The sequence below is a fragment of the Protopterus annectens genome, chromosome 8.part0 (assembly GCF_019279795.1).
Source record: "Protopterus annectens isolate FY-2018-M chromosome 8.part0, PAN1.0, whole genome shotgun sequence".
In the NCBI taxonomy this organism is placed as follows: domain Eukaryota; kingdom Metazoa; phylum Chordata; order Ceratodontiformes; family Protopteridae; genus Protopterus; species Protopterus annectens.
This window is the reverse complement of record NC_056741.1, coordinates 988,145,102-988,162,788: the sequence shown is the minus strand read 5'-3', so window position 1 is coordinate 988,162,788 and position 17,687 is coordinate 988,145,102. Positions and strand designations below refer to the sequence as shown.

The 17,687-nt window shown below is 34.9% G+C and overlaps 1 protein-coding gene across 1 annotated transcript in view; it reads right to left on the bottom strand.

Annotated features, from left to right (window-relative positions):
- LOC122809190 (myelin-associated glycoprotein-like) overlaps positions 1–17,687 on the bottom strand; it is a gene marked incomplete in the record, with an annotated part of 1,534,034 nt that overhangs the window by 1,043,483 nt on the left and 472,864 nt on the right. The window contains 1 exon segment of the mRNA XM_044080498.1: positions 9,909–10,196. Coding sequence (XP_043936433.1) covers positions 9,909–10,196 — 288 coding nt within the window.

The window sequence follows — 17,687 nt, the reverse complement described above, 5'->3', positions numbered from 1 at the left end:
GGTGGGGGGCTGTGTATCCCTTCCCTTTGCTGATCCTGCTGCAGCTGCTTCTGCAGGATCATACTGTGTAGCATGGCACAAACTGTGAACATATGTGCACATGTGGCTGGAGAGTACTGCAGGGCTCCAACAGATATACGAAAACCACCAAGAAGAGAAACAGGAGCTGGATGCAATCAGGTTTATTCTGGTACCTCGGCTTACACAGCCTTCAAAGGAATAACCTTTCAATAATTAATGCATCTTTTTATACAAAAACTTCATCCTTAATTAATTGAATAATGAGACAATTACATAAGTCAGAAGGCTTCAGAATAAAAGGGACCATACACTAAAAATACTGATACATAGTCAGGAATAATACTTATACAAAAACATTGATACATAATCAAAATTATTTTATGTGTATACAAATACCTAAAGTGAAATCTCAAATAGTCAAGTTTATTTCCAGATTTAAACCTTTTGGTTTTAATGTACCAAAATTTAAAATGAACATACTTTCCAACTTTAACAGTTTCTGTAAAAATTCCCAGTATTTTAAGTATCAGGCCTAGCCAAAGCGCAAAAAAACAAAGAATCCAACACACCATTATGTGAACTATTGAAATGCTCATAAACTGGGCTTTCCATCCTGCCATTTCTAATGTCACCCATGTGTTCCATGATTCTTATCTTTAGCTGACATTTAGTTTGCCCTATATAATATTTAGGTGGAATACACCCACAACCAACAATGTAAACCACCCCACAAGATTTACAATCAAATGTATCCAAAGCTTGATATTTTATGCCATTTATACAACTACCTGTTAAATTCTTAACTTTAGAACAAATTCTACATTTTCCACACTTGAACATACCTTTTAAGGTTGAGCTCCCATTAAGTATGTTAAGTATGTTAATCCTGGCTTTTGGTTTGAACTTTAATATTTCTTTTAAGTTTGCATACCTTCCATATGAAAAACATACTCTGTTTGGAAATAAATGACCTATTTCGTCATTTTGACAAACAATCGGCCAAAGAAAATCCACTGTACTTTTCAAAATAGGTGAAAATAGTGAGTATCTATTAACTAAAAATATTCTATTCTCATCATTCAAAGGGAGCTTATTCACCTTATTGTTATCATAAGTTTTGTCCTTATTTCTTATAAATGAATCAGGGTTAAGCAACCTATCACTGCTATTCTTAATAGAAAATTCAGAATAGCCTCTATCCAGAAGCCTTTTTCTAACCAACCTGAATTCAAAATCCAACAAATTGATCTCTGATGTATGTTCAAAAGTGCGTTTGAATTCACCATAAGGAAGTGCTTCAATCAAATGTTTTGGGTGAGCACTAGTGGCGTGTAAAAAATTATTAGTTGCAGTAACTTTTCTATATGGTCTATACTGCACTTTTTTATTAGAATCCACATATAACAAAATATCCAAAAATTGAATAGTGCTTTTATTCACTACATATGTAAATTCAAGACCAAATCTATTACTATGTAAACTGGCAATAAATCCATCAAATTCCATAATATTACCAGTACATACAAAGATCAAATCATCAATATATCTATAATAAAGTACAACATTTTTTTGAAAAAATTCCAACCTATAAAGAAAACTAGTTTCAAAAAATGACATAAATAATATCGCATAAGTAGGGGCAAAATTAGCACCCATTGCAGTGCCTTCTTTTTGTAAAAATATTTTACCTTCACAACAAAAGTAATTATGAGTCAATGCAAATTCCAACAGTGAAATAATAAATGAAGTGCGTGGGCCCTCCCCCAAAATATTATAGATAGCCTCTAAGCCAAATTTGGTCCTAATGCTGGTATATAAGGCCTTTACGTCGACAGTGGCCCAATAATAAGTGTTGTCCCATTGCATATTCTTAACCTTATCACAAAAATCATTAGTGTTCCTAATATTGTGAAGAAACATTATCTAATTATTTTTTAAGAAGGCTGTCCAAAAGTATGCCAACATGTTCAAGAAAACCACCACAACAGGACACAACAGGGCGACCAGGAGGATCACAAAGATTTTTGTGTATCTTAGGTAGAGCATAAAAACCAGGATCTTTCAGACTAACAATATGAAGTCTTTTTACATCTTTATTAGTTAGAAAACCTAGTCTTTCACCCCTCTCCAGCAGTTCTAAAAGGGCTCTGTTAAATTCTAAAACAGGGTTTCTCGATAACTCAACATAAACTCGTTCATTCGATAATAGGTCAAACACCATTTTTAAATAATGTAACCTATCCATAATCACCCAGTTCCCTCCTTTGTCTGCCTGACAAAAAGCATACTTGTCACAAACAGCCTGCATAGCTTTTAAAGCTCTCCACTCATTTTTGGTAAGATTAAATTCAAAATATTTTTTCAGAAACATTGCATATTCTGTTTCAATTTTACCAAGTAATACACTCTCGAAAGCTTTCAAAGTAACAGAATTTTTAGGTGGACAAAAGGAACTATGGGTAGATAAAATAGGAACCTCAAGTTTACCATACCCTGTTACAAAATGCCCAGAATCAATTATACAAAAATCTAACTCAGACCCATCCATGCCCCCATCCACTAATACAGAACTTTCAGAATCATAATCATATACAGAAAGGTTAAGCAAAGAATCAGAAGAACATGAAAAAACATCAGAAACAATACAATTATCAGAAGTAGTTTCAACATTATTCAAACTACTAGATGTATTAATGGTATGACACTTCTTATTTTCAAAAAATGCTTTTAAGTACAATTTCCTACAAAAACGCTTAACATCAGTTAATAAATCTGAAAGAGCTGGTATTTTAGTAGGGACAAACTTACTTCCCTTAAACAACACCTGCTCCATATCAGTAGTGACCAAAAAGTCACTCAAATTAACAATATGCTTTTGTGTAGCGTTATAGGAAACATTTGAAAAATCAAACTGTCCCAACCTGAAAGTCTGTCTGAACACAATTGAAACACATCCCCTCTCAGTATCTTCTGTTACGACTCTTGTTTCTTGATTTTCGTTTACTCCCCTGACGAAAATTCCAATTCACTTGTTCTTCCGCCTCTAACTGACCGCTGGCATCTTCAATATTATCCACTCTTTCAAACGACATGCTTTTCCTACTTGTACCTATGTCAGAAGATGAAACAGACGAATCTCTTGCAGATCTGGAAGCTCCTTCCACTCTTCCGGTTTGGGACATACCATTTTTACGTTTGCGTTGCCACAAATAAACAGTATCCTTTCTAAAGTCATTAATGTCCCTGTTCAATTTGTTTTTCTTTCTTGAAACTACTTCTGTTTCAAATTTAGCAGTTTCTGTGTTTATACTCTTCATGGCAGCACAAAATGCTTCATTGGGAAACTCTCTAAACAGACTCTCCTCCACCACCGCGATCTGTAGTTGGATTGCCCCCAAGTTCTTTCGGTTTCGTCGGATAAGAATTTTCAGCCAACTTAAAGTACACTGCAGTGAGGCAGCCTTCCACTCTTCAAAAAATTCATTCTCCTCCTCTGTAAACCTAAAGACAGGTAGCTTGTCCACCCGAAGTCCTCTCGGTGTGATGGACAGGCTTACATACTTTTCTAACAGTCGAGTATCATAAAACAAAGAGGTTTCTTTAAACCTTAACTTTTTTAGTTCATCAAACCTCTTATCACGATCTCCACTCACAGGAACAGTCCATGGATCAAACAAAGCCAATTTGTCATCCCTTTCCTTACACAAATTGGCAAAACGAAAAACATCTTCATTGCAGGCTGGATTTGCCATAATTAGAAAACACAAATCCTGAACTCCTCACATAATAGTAAAAAAACAAAATCTTGTAAATACGAAAACCACCAAGAAGAGAAACAGGAGCTGGATGCAAAACAAAGAATCCAACACACCATTATGTGAACTATTGAAAAGCTCAGAAACTGTGAAATAGTTCACATAATGGTGTGTTGGATTCTTTGTTTTTTTGCGCTTTGCCTAGGCCTGATACTTATAATACTGGGAATTTTTTACAGAAACTGTTAAAGTTGGAAAGTATGTTCATTTTAAATTTTGGTACATTAAAACCAAAAGGTTTAAATCTGGAAATAAACTCGACTATTTGAGATTTCACTTTAGGTATTTGTATAAACATAAAATGATTTTGATTATGTATCAATGTTTTTGTATAAGTATTATTCCTGACTATGTATCAGTATTTTTAGTGTATGGTCCCTTTTATTCTGAAGCCTTGTGACTTATGTAATTGTCTCATTATTCAATTAATTAAGGATGAAGTTTTTGTATAAAAAGATGCATTAATTGTTGAAAAGTTATTCCTTTGAAGGCTGTGTAAGCCGAGGTACCAGAATAAACCTGATTGCATCCAGCTCCTGTTTCTCTTCTTGGTGGTTTTCGTATTTACAAGATTTTGGTCTCCAACAGATATATCAAGGCACCGGACCCGTGTCTACAGTAACCCAAACACATGCTCTATGATGCTCCTAGTTTGTGCATATGCCTCATTATGGCATTCATCTGTGAGTGTGTGTGTGCATTTCTGATAGATGTCATCATCCATGGCTCCAGTGCGTAGCCAGCATCCCCCACTAAATGCCCATGTGGGATGTCCCCCCTAGCAAACATCTGGTACAGCACACACATTCATGGTGATGCCCTGGGCATTGCACATGACTTTGCAGTTGATGGAGTGGTACCTGTTGAGGTTGACATAGATTCTACTCTCCTCACCAGATAGTGCCTTGATGTGTACATGGGTGCAATCCTTGGCACCCAGTACCTCAGGGTAGTGTGCTACATAGCACAAGTGTTGCATATTGCTGGCCCTTGCCTCAGGGGTGAGGGGAAAAGAAAGATTGGTAGCATGGCATCCAGGAAGTGGTGGAGTACCCTGGATGCTGATGCCTGCAAGACCCCAATCATGCCCCCAGTTGGTCTTTGGAAGATACCTACAGCTATTATCCTAAGGGCTACACATACCTTTGTTTCCACTGGGATGGGTTTCCTTCTGTTGGCTCTGGGTCTCAGTTGAGGGCAGCAGAGCTCAGCGACTTCTTGTAGTATGTCTCTGTCCACCCTGTAGTGCTCTAAAATCTCCAGCTTATGTAGCTCCTGGAAGGTTACCCTGGGCCTGAGCACTCATCTCCTTCTCTGCCTAGTCCTATTGTCAGAAGCAGCATTGCCTTCCATATATAGCACATACAGATGTAGCAGACCTGCAGCAGCCCATAACATTCTTTCAGTTAAAATTCCCAAGTCTGTACTCCAATGGTGCAGAGTATGGGAGAAAATCAGATTGTAGGGTGTATGCATACTTTATAGTGCTCTACTGTAGGTGCTGTCTGCGTAATTAGCTACCTATGATGCATTGCACCTGCCAAGTACACCATTAACTGCATTTGATGTCCCTAGTTTAAATTAAACAAGGATCAACAATAATTAATACATCAGTGATCTTTTAGATACTCTCAGCACAGTGGTGTGCCACACAAACATGTGGGAGCACACACCTCATAGGCAAACCCCCCACAGCATTTATTCAACATTCTTTCTGATGCCAAAATAAGAAGGAACCTGAAGACCTGTCCTCGACCTTTCTATTCTAAATGTTTATACCAGAATCCCAAAGTTCAAAATGTCTCTGTTACTTTGCATTTCACCTCTCAATTTTCTTGTAACTGCAGATGTAAAAGATGCATTTGAGTTCTTTGAGACTTCAGACACATCTTGTGCTTTTCTGCCTGGTTTTCATTTTCATTTTTCTGCTTTGCCCTTTACTTTTTAAACAGCTCCAAGAGTATTTACAAAGTATATTGCTCCTTTAATAGCCCATTGCACATTGTAGGGCTTTCACATTTTCTCATATTTAGATTATTGCCTTATTTTCATAGATTGCTAATTGTTGTTCAGCTCCTGCTTGAATAGAAATCCTTTTTCTTAGTCTGGGTTTTCATTTGAACATAGAGAAATCATCTGTCATTCCCTCATACATGATATTGCTTCTGGGATATCTACTGGGCATATCTCTAATGATGGCATTTCCTCCTGAAGACAAAGTAAAATGTTACAAGCAGAAGTTGCTGCTATTTTCCATCCAGATGTTGGCATCTTTCCAGGGAATATCTCAGAATTCTAAGTTTCATGGCCTCTACTATTTTAATGATTCCTTTAACTGGACTTCACATGAGGATACTTAAACAGTTCATCAAATCAGTTTAGACTCAACACCAGTACACCCTTTCATTTCAGATTCCATTGTTAGGGTTTGTGAAAGTACAGCTATGTAAGTTGAACGTACCATAGCAGTAGATGTTCAAATGATCACTGCTGCAGTCTTTGCTATATTGGTTATATTCTTCCAAGGATATAACTGCTAGCTAGCTTCCAAACCTCCAGGTCACCTTCCACAGGCCTAAACTGTAAAACAACACGAGCTGAGCTGAATAAACAAGTTTGAGAGCAAAGCCCTTCAGAGCTTCCTGCAAGCAGATAGAGGGAGGCTGAACACTAAAAGGACAATGCTTGAAACAACAAAATAATAAATGTTAGCCAAGGTTTCAGATTTTATTTTTACTTCAAAGGATACTGTTTTGTGGTCTGACCTTACAAGAGTGAACATGGCACTAGAGGGTCCCATATTAGTGAGGACCAGATCCGGTATTTTTGTTCCCCTGGTTGTAGTATTCACAATCTCATCCAGGGAATAGTATTTACAAAATCCAGGAATCTTTATGCCTGTACATTTGTTGTTATATGTATTTCCCTGTTAATTCTGGTATGATTAAAGTTAGCCACGTAAATGGCATCTGATTGGATGGTGACCATCTCCAGTAAGCTTAAATATGTGTTATGGGTTTCCTGGGTCATAGAGGGTGACCTATAGTTTACAAGGAAATTATATGGAATTTTACCTATGGTGATTTTAACATGGAGAAGCGCAAATATATCATCTTCTTTCACCATCATTGAGGTATATTTATTTTTTAGGTAAATCGAGACACCTCCACTTTTAGTCCCTGTCTGTGTCGTAGTTGGTCTAAATGTGTGGAAGGCATTATAGTCCTGCACTTTCAGGGTACTGTTTGTGGCTTTAAACATGGTTTAACTGTAACTACATATCAGTAACTGCACAGATGTCTGCATTTTCCATGGTGAGGGTTGAGTTTCTTTTTAGACTTCTAGCATTGTGCAGTAACACTTTTAGATTTCATGGTTTTCATTTGCTGTCAGAAGTTCTTTCAGTTTGGAACTGCTTAAGAAAGCGTTATGGGGAGGACAATGTTTTAGGTACCATTCAAAAGTCTAGAGGGGAGAGGTGCAGACCATTCCTGGATAAGCAGTGTGGTCTATTGACCACCTGATTTTATACTGACAAATATTGCACCTCCTTAGAATGACACCAGAAACTAAGCTAATTATTAAAGTCAGTCATCTTCTGTTCACATTGTGGCATCATCCTGGGAGAAAGGAAAATGATGCTCATTGGTAGGTGCATAACAGCCTGGGACACATGTTCTGAGAGCTCCATGATGTCTCTCTTCATATAGTCTAAGGACGTACATCTCAGTTTATTTAAACCCAAATGGACTATGACTGAGTCATACTGGCACTTGTGGTCCAATGACCTGTGTGTGTAATGTGGTGAATCCTTGCACCTGATAAGCAAATTACCTTGACTTTCCCCTTACTCTGCCTGGTGAGGGGACATCAGTGAGTCTCAAAATGGAGTGTTCAATGACCAGAACGTTGTATTGTGTGGTGACTTGTCTTCTGGGCTTAGAAGTAGAGACTCATTGAGATGTGGCTGCATGTGTTGATGTGGGTGCTGTTTTGAAAGAGTACATTCTGGGCTGATGAAGCCAGTTGTAGTGTGTACTTCATCTAAGGTTTAGGATGGTTACATTTAAGTGTCTCAGCATATGTGGGTCTATATGACTACTTTGTACTGTGCATAAGTGCAGCATATGTACAGAAACTGTAATGTTCGCATGCAGTAAACCATAATTTTATTACTTTTGTCCGGCATACAATAAGACATCAGTCTGAAAGTTAGCTTTACAGACTTCATATGGATTCTGGGGTAACTGTTTACAATATGTGCTGCTTATCAACAATAATTTTCCACTGTTTTTCATCTGATATATTTGATACCAGAATCTTGCTTTCTCTTTCCTTTTTTTTTTTTTTTTTTTGCTCTATACCCTTTTGACTCTTTTGTCCTGAATGGCATTGTCTCTGACTTACGTTCTTTCTACTCTTTTTGTTATCTGTGAATCATCAAATTGCAATGTTACTTCACAAAGCTGAACTTCAGTGGAGTCCTGTTACATATCTTGTCATCGCACTGCCACATAAGAATCATACATTTATAAACTCCACCAAAAACTCTGTATAGCAATCCAAAAAGAAAAAACTAATAATCCAGATAAGGAAAGCCGTCAAGCCGACAAAAGCACCCCAAAAGCAATTCTTTTGTGTGAGTGACGAACAGTAACACAATTAGACCGTATATAAACACTTTTATTATACAAAATACACACGCGTTTTCGTCCCTCCACTTAGGACTTCATCATATAAAAACAAAACCAAGCTTTTTCCACTTATATATTAAATTAAAAATCAATCAACCTATGGTAACAGTCTCAATTTATTCAAAATGAACCAATCCCTTTTCACTCATCATCTCATAAATATTCATAAGTTGTGTTTATTAACGACTAACTATTTCCATTGGACCTTTATTAAAACTAAAAGCTAACAAAGTATGAAGAGGTTTTATGCAGGGTTGTATTTATTATTAGAGAGAGACACAATTGGTTTTATTTTTTATACATTTTTTTCACACATTATATATTATATTCCACAATAGTGTACAATATTTAACATTTTTTAACATTTTTATAACATTTTTATGACATTTTATAGATTAGATTTTAAAAGTGCATATATTTAATTTTTTTTTTTTGTATATATTTATTTATATATATTTAAAGTATACTTAAAACACAATATATATACTTGACTTATTATAAGGTATTGCAGGATTTGGACACTAGTGGGAGTTTAACACTAGTAAACACTCACACAATGTCTGTCAGTAATACAAGAATTAATAATGAAGTTTCAAATAAGTATTCAAGTTCTAAAGATGTTATGGACACAGAAAAACGATAGTATAAGGTGTTATAAATTAATTTTCCAAAAGGTTATAAAAAGATTTTAGTCATTAATAAACACAACTTATGAATATTTATGAGATGATGAGTATTTTGTATAATAAAAGCGTTTATATACGGTCTAATTGTGTTACTGTTCGTCATTCACACAAAAGAATTGCTTTTGGGGTGCTTTTGTCGGCTTGACGGCTTTCCTTATCTGGATTATTAATCATACATTTATGTTAAACCTTTCATAGGCAAAATGACCCTGCCCATATGCTAAGGCTATATGCTTCACTTTAACAGCAAATATGGCTTAATTAGGAAATTAAAGCCTACCACTCTAGCTGCTGACCTCCTCCGTGCAGAGTATTTGCAAAAAGTCACAGATGTCATGGTCACTGATCATTTTCATTTATTGCTTTCTGCCTTGCAGCTTCCTTTGCAGCTTTAATCGCAGACAAGTGGGTTGACCTGGTTATTTTTCTAAACCAGAACCTAACATTTATAATTATTTTTCTCTAAATTTCTTCCTATCCATTACACTATTCACTACATAGTTCCATCAGTTTTCAATAATTTTGCATTTACAATATATCTGTTACAGTTAAAGCTCATTCTGTAATGTGTGTTTGTACATCAAGTGAGAAGTTTGCAGACACATTTCAACATAGATGATCAAAAATTTTGACAAAATGCAATAAACAAGAAATAGTATAGCCTATATTAGAAATGTACTATGGTGACTTACGCTTTACATATATTGTTTTATAATTAGATGCCCTTGTTCTTGGGGAGTCACAGTGGCATTGCAAATGTTGACCATGTTGTGCAGATGAAGGAGTAAATCGAAGCACTGAAGAATACTTCCAACTGTTTTCTGTATATTTTGTATTCCCCTCTTGGACATTACCACTAATGGTCCATCTCAGCCGAGGTGAATGAAAAGGACAGGTGTGTACAATGGTGCATTTAATGTTCACTGGTGTTCCTTCAATAAATTCAGGGAAATTCTCTATGTATGGGTCAGGAAAATTATCTGAGAAAAAAAAAATAAATCAATGAAATTTGAGTCAAACAGAAACAGACTAACACACACACAAATCTCTTTCTCGCTCTCTCTATATATCTATATCTATATCTATATCTATCTATATATATATGTGTGTGTGTGTGTGTGTGTGTGTGTGTGTGTGTGTGTGTTTGTGTGTATATATATATATATATATATATATATATATATATATATATATATATATATATATATACATATCAACATAAAATTATTTTCCTCAGGAGACATACAACTATTTTAAAGGATCTCTATCAGTTGACTGAGTTTCCAGAAACTTGAAATTCATATCAGCGAGATGATATGATCAAATTTCTGAAAACCTGAAGCTTTTGAATGGAGATTGCTGTACAGTGAGGATTGAGAAATGTACAGTTTTCCTCAATGTAGTGCAATCTCGGAGTTGGTATATATATATATATATATATATATATATATATATATATATATATATATATATATATATTTATTTATCTCTCTCTCTCTCTCTCTCTATATATATATATATATATATATATATATATATTAGAAGTGGGTGCGGGGGGTGGAGGTGCATGCACCCCTGCAAAAACATAAAAAAGATGGATTTGTGTGGGTTTTTTTTTTTTCATGTTCTAGTTTTCAGAAATTTGACCATATAATCTTACACATATGAATTTCAAGTTTCTGAAAACTTGATTCCAAGATGGTGGTCGCCTAGAGTGCACCCTTTGCACTGAGCTCCTTACCTCAGTTTCAGTTTTTTAAGAATATTACCCTCTTATACAAGTTTGTACCTTTTTCTGAAGGAGAGGGTAATTTAATCTATCTTCAAGCTACTAGTCCACCTTTTTATTAATAATACATAGACTAAAACTTGTATTATTCCCATATTTTGAGCAAGTGCTCCAGCCATGTGTATTCAAGGGCTTGTACTACCCTCTGCATATCCAGTTTACCAATGCCGTTTCAAGCATGGCAAATGAACCCAACTCTATGGAGATTCAGACTACTAAGGCTAAACTATCAATAGTTTTCTCACCAGAAAAAGAGGTAGGCTCCAAAAGACAGAGAATTAATAAACAACCAATGGATTCCAGTAAAATCAGTGCTAAAACCAAGGATGAAACAAACTTTCACATAGAAGAACTCAGACAAGCATTCAGCCTATACAACTCACAATTCAAGGTTTTTCTGATCAACTGGCCAAGTTTGGTAATACCATAAACCAGATCGCTGATAGAGTAGACACTCTTGAACAAAAAACACAATCAAATGAATTCCTTATCAAAACCTTAACTGATGAGCTCCATACCAAAACTTCTTCCATCACGGAGCTTCAGTCAAAGCTAACGGACCTCGAGGCAAGGAGTCGGCGCAACAATATACTAATCAGAGGTCTCCCTGAGTCTTATGATAACCAGGACTTACTTAAAATATATAAACAGATATTTGAACAACTTTTATACTCTGATGGATGTACTTCTAATATAATGATAGAGAGAGCACATCACGCCACTTACAAAAAACAGGATTCTACCACACTGCGTCAAGTTTACACAAGACTTTTAAATTTCCAAGACACCCAAAGAATTCTTCTAGCTGCCAAAAAACATAAATCCTTTACATGGAGCAATTAGAAATTGTCTTTTGCACAAGATTTACCTCACTCTATAAATCTGACAGACAGAAGCTGGCTCCGTTTTGCGCAGATCTTATTAGAACGGATATCAAGTTCCAAATAAGATATCTGAGCACACTTATATTCATCCATAATGGGTCAAGATTCTCTGCTAACTCTCCTAATGAGGCAAAAGAAGTTTTTCTTAAAGCTTTCAATAGTATTCCTGTTCTGTAGAAGATAACCTACACTAATCTAAGTTATGTACTGCTTTTTAAGCACCGGATAGCATAGGAAGGCTTCTGACTGCCCTTCCAGTAATCCGATTTGCATCTTTACCCTCTGTGTATTTTTTATCTGCAATTTTCACTTTGCCTGCTCAAGTTTTTTACTTTCAGACAGCTGGGAACCATTGCAGCAATTCATTATTACCCAGGGGGTCCCTTTTACAAAGCGGCTTCCATTGTTCCCACATGTAATCTTCCCTCTTGTTCAGTATCACAAGATGCCCGATCTAGTTCTGCGCTCTTAGTTATGCTCGCATGAGTCTCATTTAACCACCAATACTGTTAACTAAGCTTTAAAAAAAGCTTGTTGGTACTGCTGAGGGCTCAATCAACTTATCACAATGATCTTCGTTTTGCTCATTTACCAGCTGCTCTCTGTGCCTTAATTAAGCGGCTTTTAGCAGTCTTCACGGAAGATGATCATCATTCATGCGTGCAGAGTCACACAATGCTTGACCTAACATTACACACTTGATTTTGTTATTTTTTTACTGGTTTAACTATCAACACTGTTCAATAAGTTTTTTTTATGTGTTGCCTAATGCCCTAATAAATATATTACTGCTATAGGATCTCCAGTTTTCATGGAAGGCAAGATCTCCTAATGCTGTTAAAATCTGTTTGGTCCATGTCGCCTCTACATGGTGGTTTTTCAGCAACCTTCCCAGTGACTCCTTCCTTACTGGTGTTGTTTGGATACCCAGAATGTTACTAATGTCTTAGGGTCCTAGCTGGTATTAAGGGTTACTGGCCATTCATAGCGAGAGTTTTCAAGCGATGATGTATTGGTGCAACTCCCATCCATTACGTTTATTTACAATTTGAACTTTTTGACTTACCAACAGCTTTTTCCTCTTCAATAAGCATTGGTCTAATTAAACAGATGCTAATCGAAAGAGACTGGTTTTAGTCAGTTCAGAGTGTTTAACTTGTTTTGTTTTGTTCATATTTAGGTGTTTTGCTGTTAATGTTGCTGGGTGTAATAATTATAATATGATTATTATTAGATTTGCTAAATAATCTTTTGTCAATGTATTGTTAGTCCGTTTAACCAGGTTTTTCTTATCTTTGTATATTCACCAAGTCATGAGTTTCTTCTCACAGGTAACTCACCACTCACTATTACCCTTTTCATGATTTACCTCTACAATATTTAAGCAAGCTTTTACCCTCCTTCTGATTTAATAATTTCTTTTTTCTATTCTTCCTTCTCTATCTTATATTACTACCTTAATAATGCTTTAATAATTCTTCTAGTTCTGTCTCAATGTTGCGGCACACATAAATGTGCAATGTTGAATCTTGCTTTGTGATCTCTCTGTTTTTTATAATATTAAGTAATTTTCTATTCTTATCTTAGGTTTTCTACCCTAGTTGTTTAACCTCATTTATAATTATAACAGCCTTTTTTCTATGTGCTAACTAGTGTGTGTCATTATTCTTTCTTTCCTGTTCTCTTCACATTAAATTCTACCTTTATACGGCTACTCCTATTTTACTTATCCTAATTACTCTTTGAATGCTTTTAGTGCATTATTATAGGGTTCTAGAATGACTAGATTTTGGATGATTATTTTCTTGTACATATGTATAGTACTGTTAGTAGTTTTTGTTGTTTATTTCAAGTCAATACTAAGGTTTTTTCTTCATAGTATGTTATTATTATTAGTTAAACAACCACGTCATGATTTCAAACTTTATGGTATTCCTTCACTTAAGGTGTTTGAGTGGTTAGGCACCGGGTTACTTTTGAAGGAATACTATGCTTCATTTCTCATTGTTTGTATATCTTTTAAGGTTGGAAGTATTAATGGGATCTCCATCATCCTACTACATCCATCTATATTTATTATTTCTTTTTCTTATGTTTTTTTTTTTTTTTATGCCACATCTGTAGAAAATAATGAACCATAGTCCAAGAACATTAACCTATAAAAGTAAGTTCTTATGGCTTGGTTCATAGACTCTTGGAACATAGGAGGCCTACAAAATAAAGCTAAGCAATGTCTCCTACTACATTTATTGTTTAAATCTCAAGCAAATATCTGTTTTCTGCAGGAAACACATATGCTCAAACAAGATTGGATGAAAGAAATGAAAAGGAAATGGATAAGAGCTATTATTGCTGCTGGAGATAGTTCTAACTCTAAGGGTGTTGCCATCATAATAAAGAAAGAATTTCTGGGGATAATAAATGAGGTAAATTCAGACAAAAATGGTAGATGGTGTTATTTCACATCCAATCTTCCAAACTCCACCAAACCAGTTCTTTTTTTAAATGTTTATGGGCCTTGTTCACAACAACAAGTCTTCTTAATGGAGATATACAATATTCTTTACACATTTCAAAACTACCAATTTATTGTAGGTGGTGATTGGAATGCAGTCCTAAACCCTATATTAGACCATACAAGTAAATCCTCATCTTATAATCTTCAAGCCTCCATAGCTCTTGGAGAATTAATGTCTGACTTTAACATTATAGACACAATATCTTTTAGTGAGATCTCAACTAAAGACAAAATTTACACATATTATTCGAAATGTTACAACACATGGTCACGTTTGGACTTCTTCTTAATCTCTGAATCCCTATCAAACTTTAATTTAAAGTTTTCTGTAGATCCTAGATTCCTATCTGACCATGCAAAAATTTCTCTTAATATTATATTCACTTCAAGGAAACCTTTAAATTCTTTATACAGTAACTGGACACTAAACAATAACTTATTACATAACAGTGACATAAATCAAGAAACGAATGAGATATTATTAGACTTGGATATCAATCTTGAATACTTAAACATACCAATGGATATCCAATGGGCAGCTTGTAAAGCCAAATTGAGAGGTTTCTTGATAAGCGAGGCTTCATTCTTCAAAAAGCTTAATAAAATAAAGGAGCTTAATCTAACCCTAAAACTTTCTATTTTTGAAAAGAAACAGAGGCTAAACAAGATCCTGCTTTAGACAAACTGATAAACAATACCCAAAAAGATCTATTAGAGCTACATCAATAGAATTATTCTCTGCCAGAACAAAAACTTATCACAACATACTCAGAATGGGCGCAAATTCCATCAAAGACCCTTGCTAGAATTATAAGAACAAGTCAATATTCCCCTAGAATTTCTATGTTACAATACCAAAATAAAATTTATAAATCTGACTCAGAAATATTACAGCTATTTCATTCTCTTTACTCTGATGTTTACTGCAGAAAGACTGAGAAAATCTCTAATCCGCACATGGTAAACTTTCTGAATACTATTAGATTCCCCTCTTTGAATGAAAATCAAAAGTCCATGTTGTCTGCTCCATTGGAGCTTCAAGAGATCCAACAGGTCATTACCAATTTTAAATTAGATAAATCCCCAGGCCCTGATGGGTTCACCACCAATTTCTTTAAAGTTTTTAACTCAACAATTTTTCCTATTCTCTTAAAGATATTCAATTTCATTATAAAAAATGGGATCTCGGATTTACATTGGAACACCTCGAAAACTATGCTGATTTTAAAAAAACAAACAAGACAAAACTGATCCCAACTACAGACCCATCTCTTTAATAAATGTTGACATAAAGATTTTATCTGATATATTAGCCAACAGACTTAAAAACATTATGCCCTTTATAATCTCTTCAGATCAGGCAGGCTTTATGAGCCACAGACACACCTGGGATAATACTCTAACTCTAGATTCTTTACTCCACCTTACAAAAAAAGACAGAAACCCGATTTATGCCTTAACACTAGATGCTTCAAAAGCTTTTGACAGAGTAAATTGGGATTTCCTGTTCCTAACATTAACTCACTTTGATATACCCAAAGCCTTTTCTGATATGATTATGGTACTTTACAAAAACTCCTCCACTTTCATATATGCTAATAAAAGCATATCTAACCCAATTAAGATTACACATGGAACGAGACAAGGATGCCCACTATCCCCCTTTCTTTTTAATATCTTCATTAAACCACTTTTCCTATAGCTTGCTCAAAACACTCATCATACAATCCCTAAAATTCTAAATACTAACATAATGCTTTCTGCGTTTGCTGACAATGTTAACCTATACTTTCAATACCCTAACACAGATCTGTGTAAAGTTATAAAAACTATCGACATATTCTCTAAGGCTTCTGACTATCAGATTAATCATAAGAAATCACATATTTTCCCTATTAATCCGGCAAACCACAAAACTAATTATTTTCCTGATTCTTCTTTTGGTACAACTTTCAATCTCAATTATCTGGGCATACATTTTGAACATAATCAAGCCTCTATGCTTCAAAATAACTTTCTAAAAACCTGGTCCAAAATTCTCCAAGACCTCCACAGATGGAAACTCTTAAATCTATCCCTTTTATCAAGAGCCGCGATAGTGAAAATGAATGTTTTGCCCAGACTTCTCTACCAATTTTATGCCTCAAATCTTAGTATACCAAACATCCTGTTCTCTGAGATAAATAAAGAATTAGCCAAATTTATTTGGTTTCTTAAATCAGTTAGGATATCTTATTCTAAACTTTCTTATCCTAAGTTTAAAGGTGGCTTAAACATGCCAAACATTCACCTCTATTACATGATTATTTGTGCAAACAGAATTTTATCTATCTCAAAACTTAACCCAGATACCTATAACTCTTCCCCTTTATGGATAAAAATATGGTATCAGCATGTTCTCATCAATAAAAGTAATCCTAAATCTCTTCCATTTCTTTCCCTACCTGCTATTAACAAATATAACTTATCCTGTACTCTAAAACATAAAATCAGACTATTCCAAAATCTGATAAAATCCATCAACTTAGAAGAAACTCTCCCTTTTCTTCAACCTCTGCATCTCAACCCAAATTTTAAAACCAACAACTTGATGATCGATCTCTCTGATTTCCCCCTTATTAAAGGTATCATAGTTTGGGATCTTTTTAAATACAAAGACAAATTGCTTTATGATTTATGACTAATTTTTAAAGTCAATAATAAATGCACAACTATTTTACGCCAATTAAGAGAACTAATCTCTTCTAAATTTATAAATCCCAAGGTCAATTCTCAAGATATCTCCAGACTTTGTGATGTCTTATCTGCTATCTCAAGCTCTGAAAAAATGCTATCCAGATCATATGCCCTCATAAATTCCATATTACATAATTCAGTTTGCCTTTTTTCGGATTACTGGGATAACCAAGGTATTCGGTTTACAGAAGAAAGAAAACTATCTGCCATAAAAACTACTTTAGAATTATCCCCATTCAAAAAACTCATTTACACACAATTGATGATCAATAATAACTCCTACTTTACGCCTTCTATGCTTAATAAATTTGACTCCAAAAATTCCCCTTCTTGTACTTGTTGCTCTTTCCCATATTTCGGATATACTGCATATATTTTGGTTCTGCAAGCATATCCACAAACTTTGGTGTTCTTTAAAAGTTCGTCTGGAGAAAATGGGATACCACAAATCCACCCTCTCTTGGGAAACAGCGATACTTCATATATCTAACATGAAGTTACCTAAGTTAAAACTTCATGTTCTTATTATTCTCTGCTCCCTTAC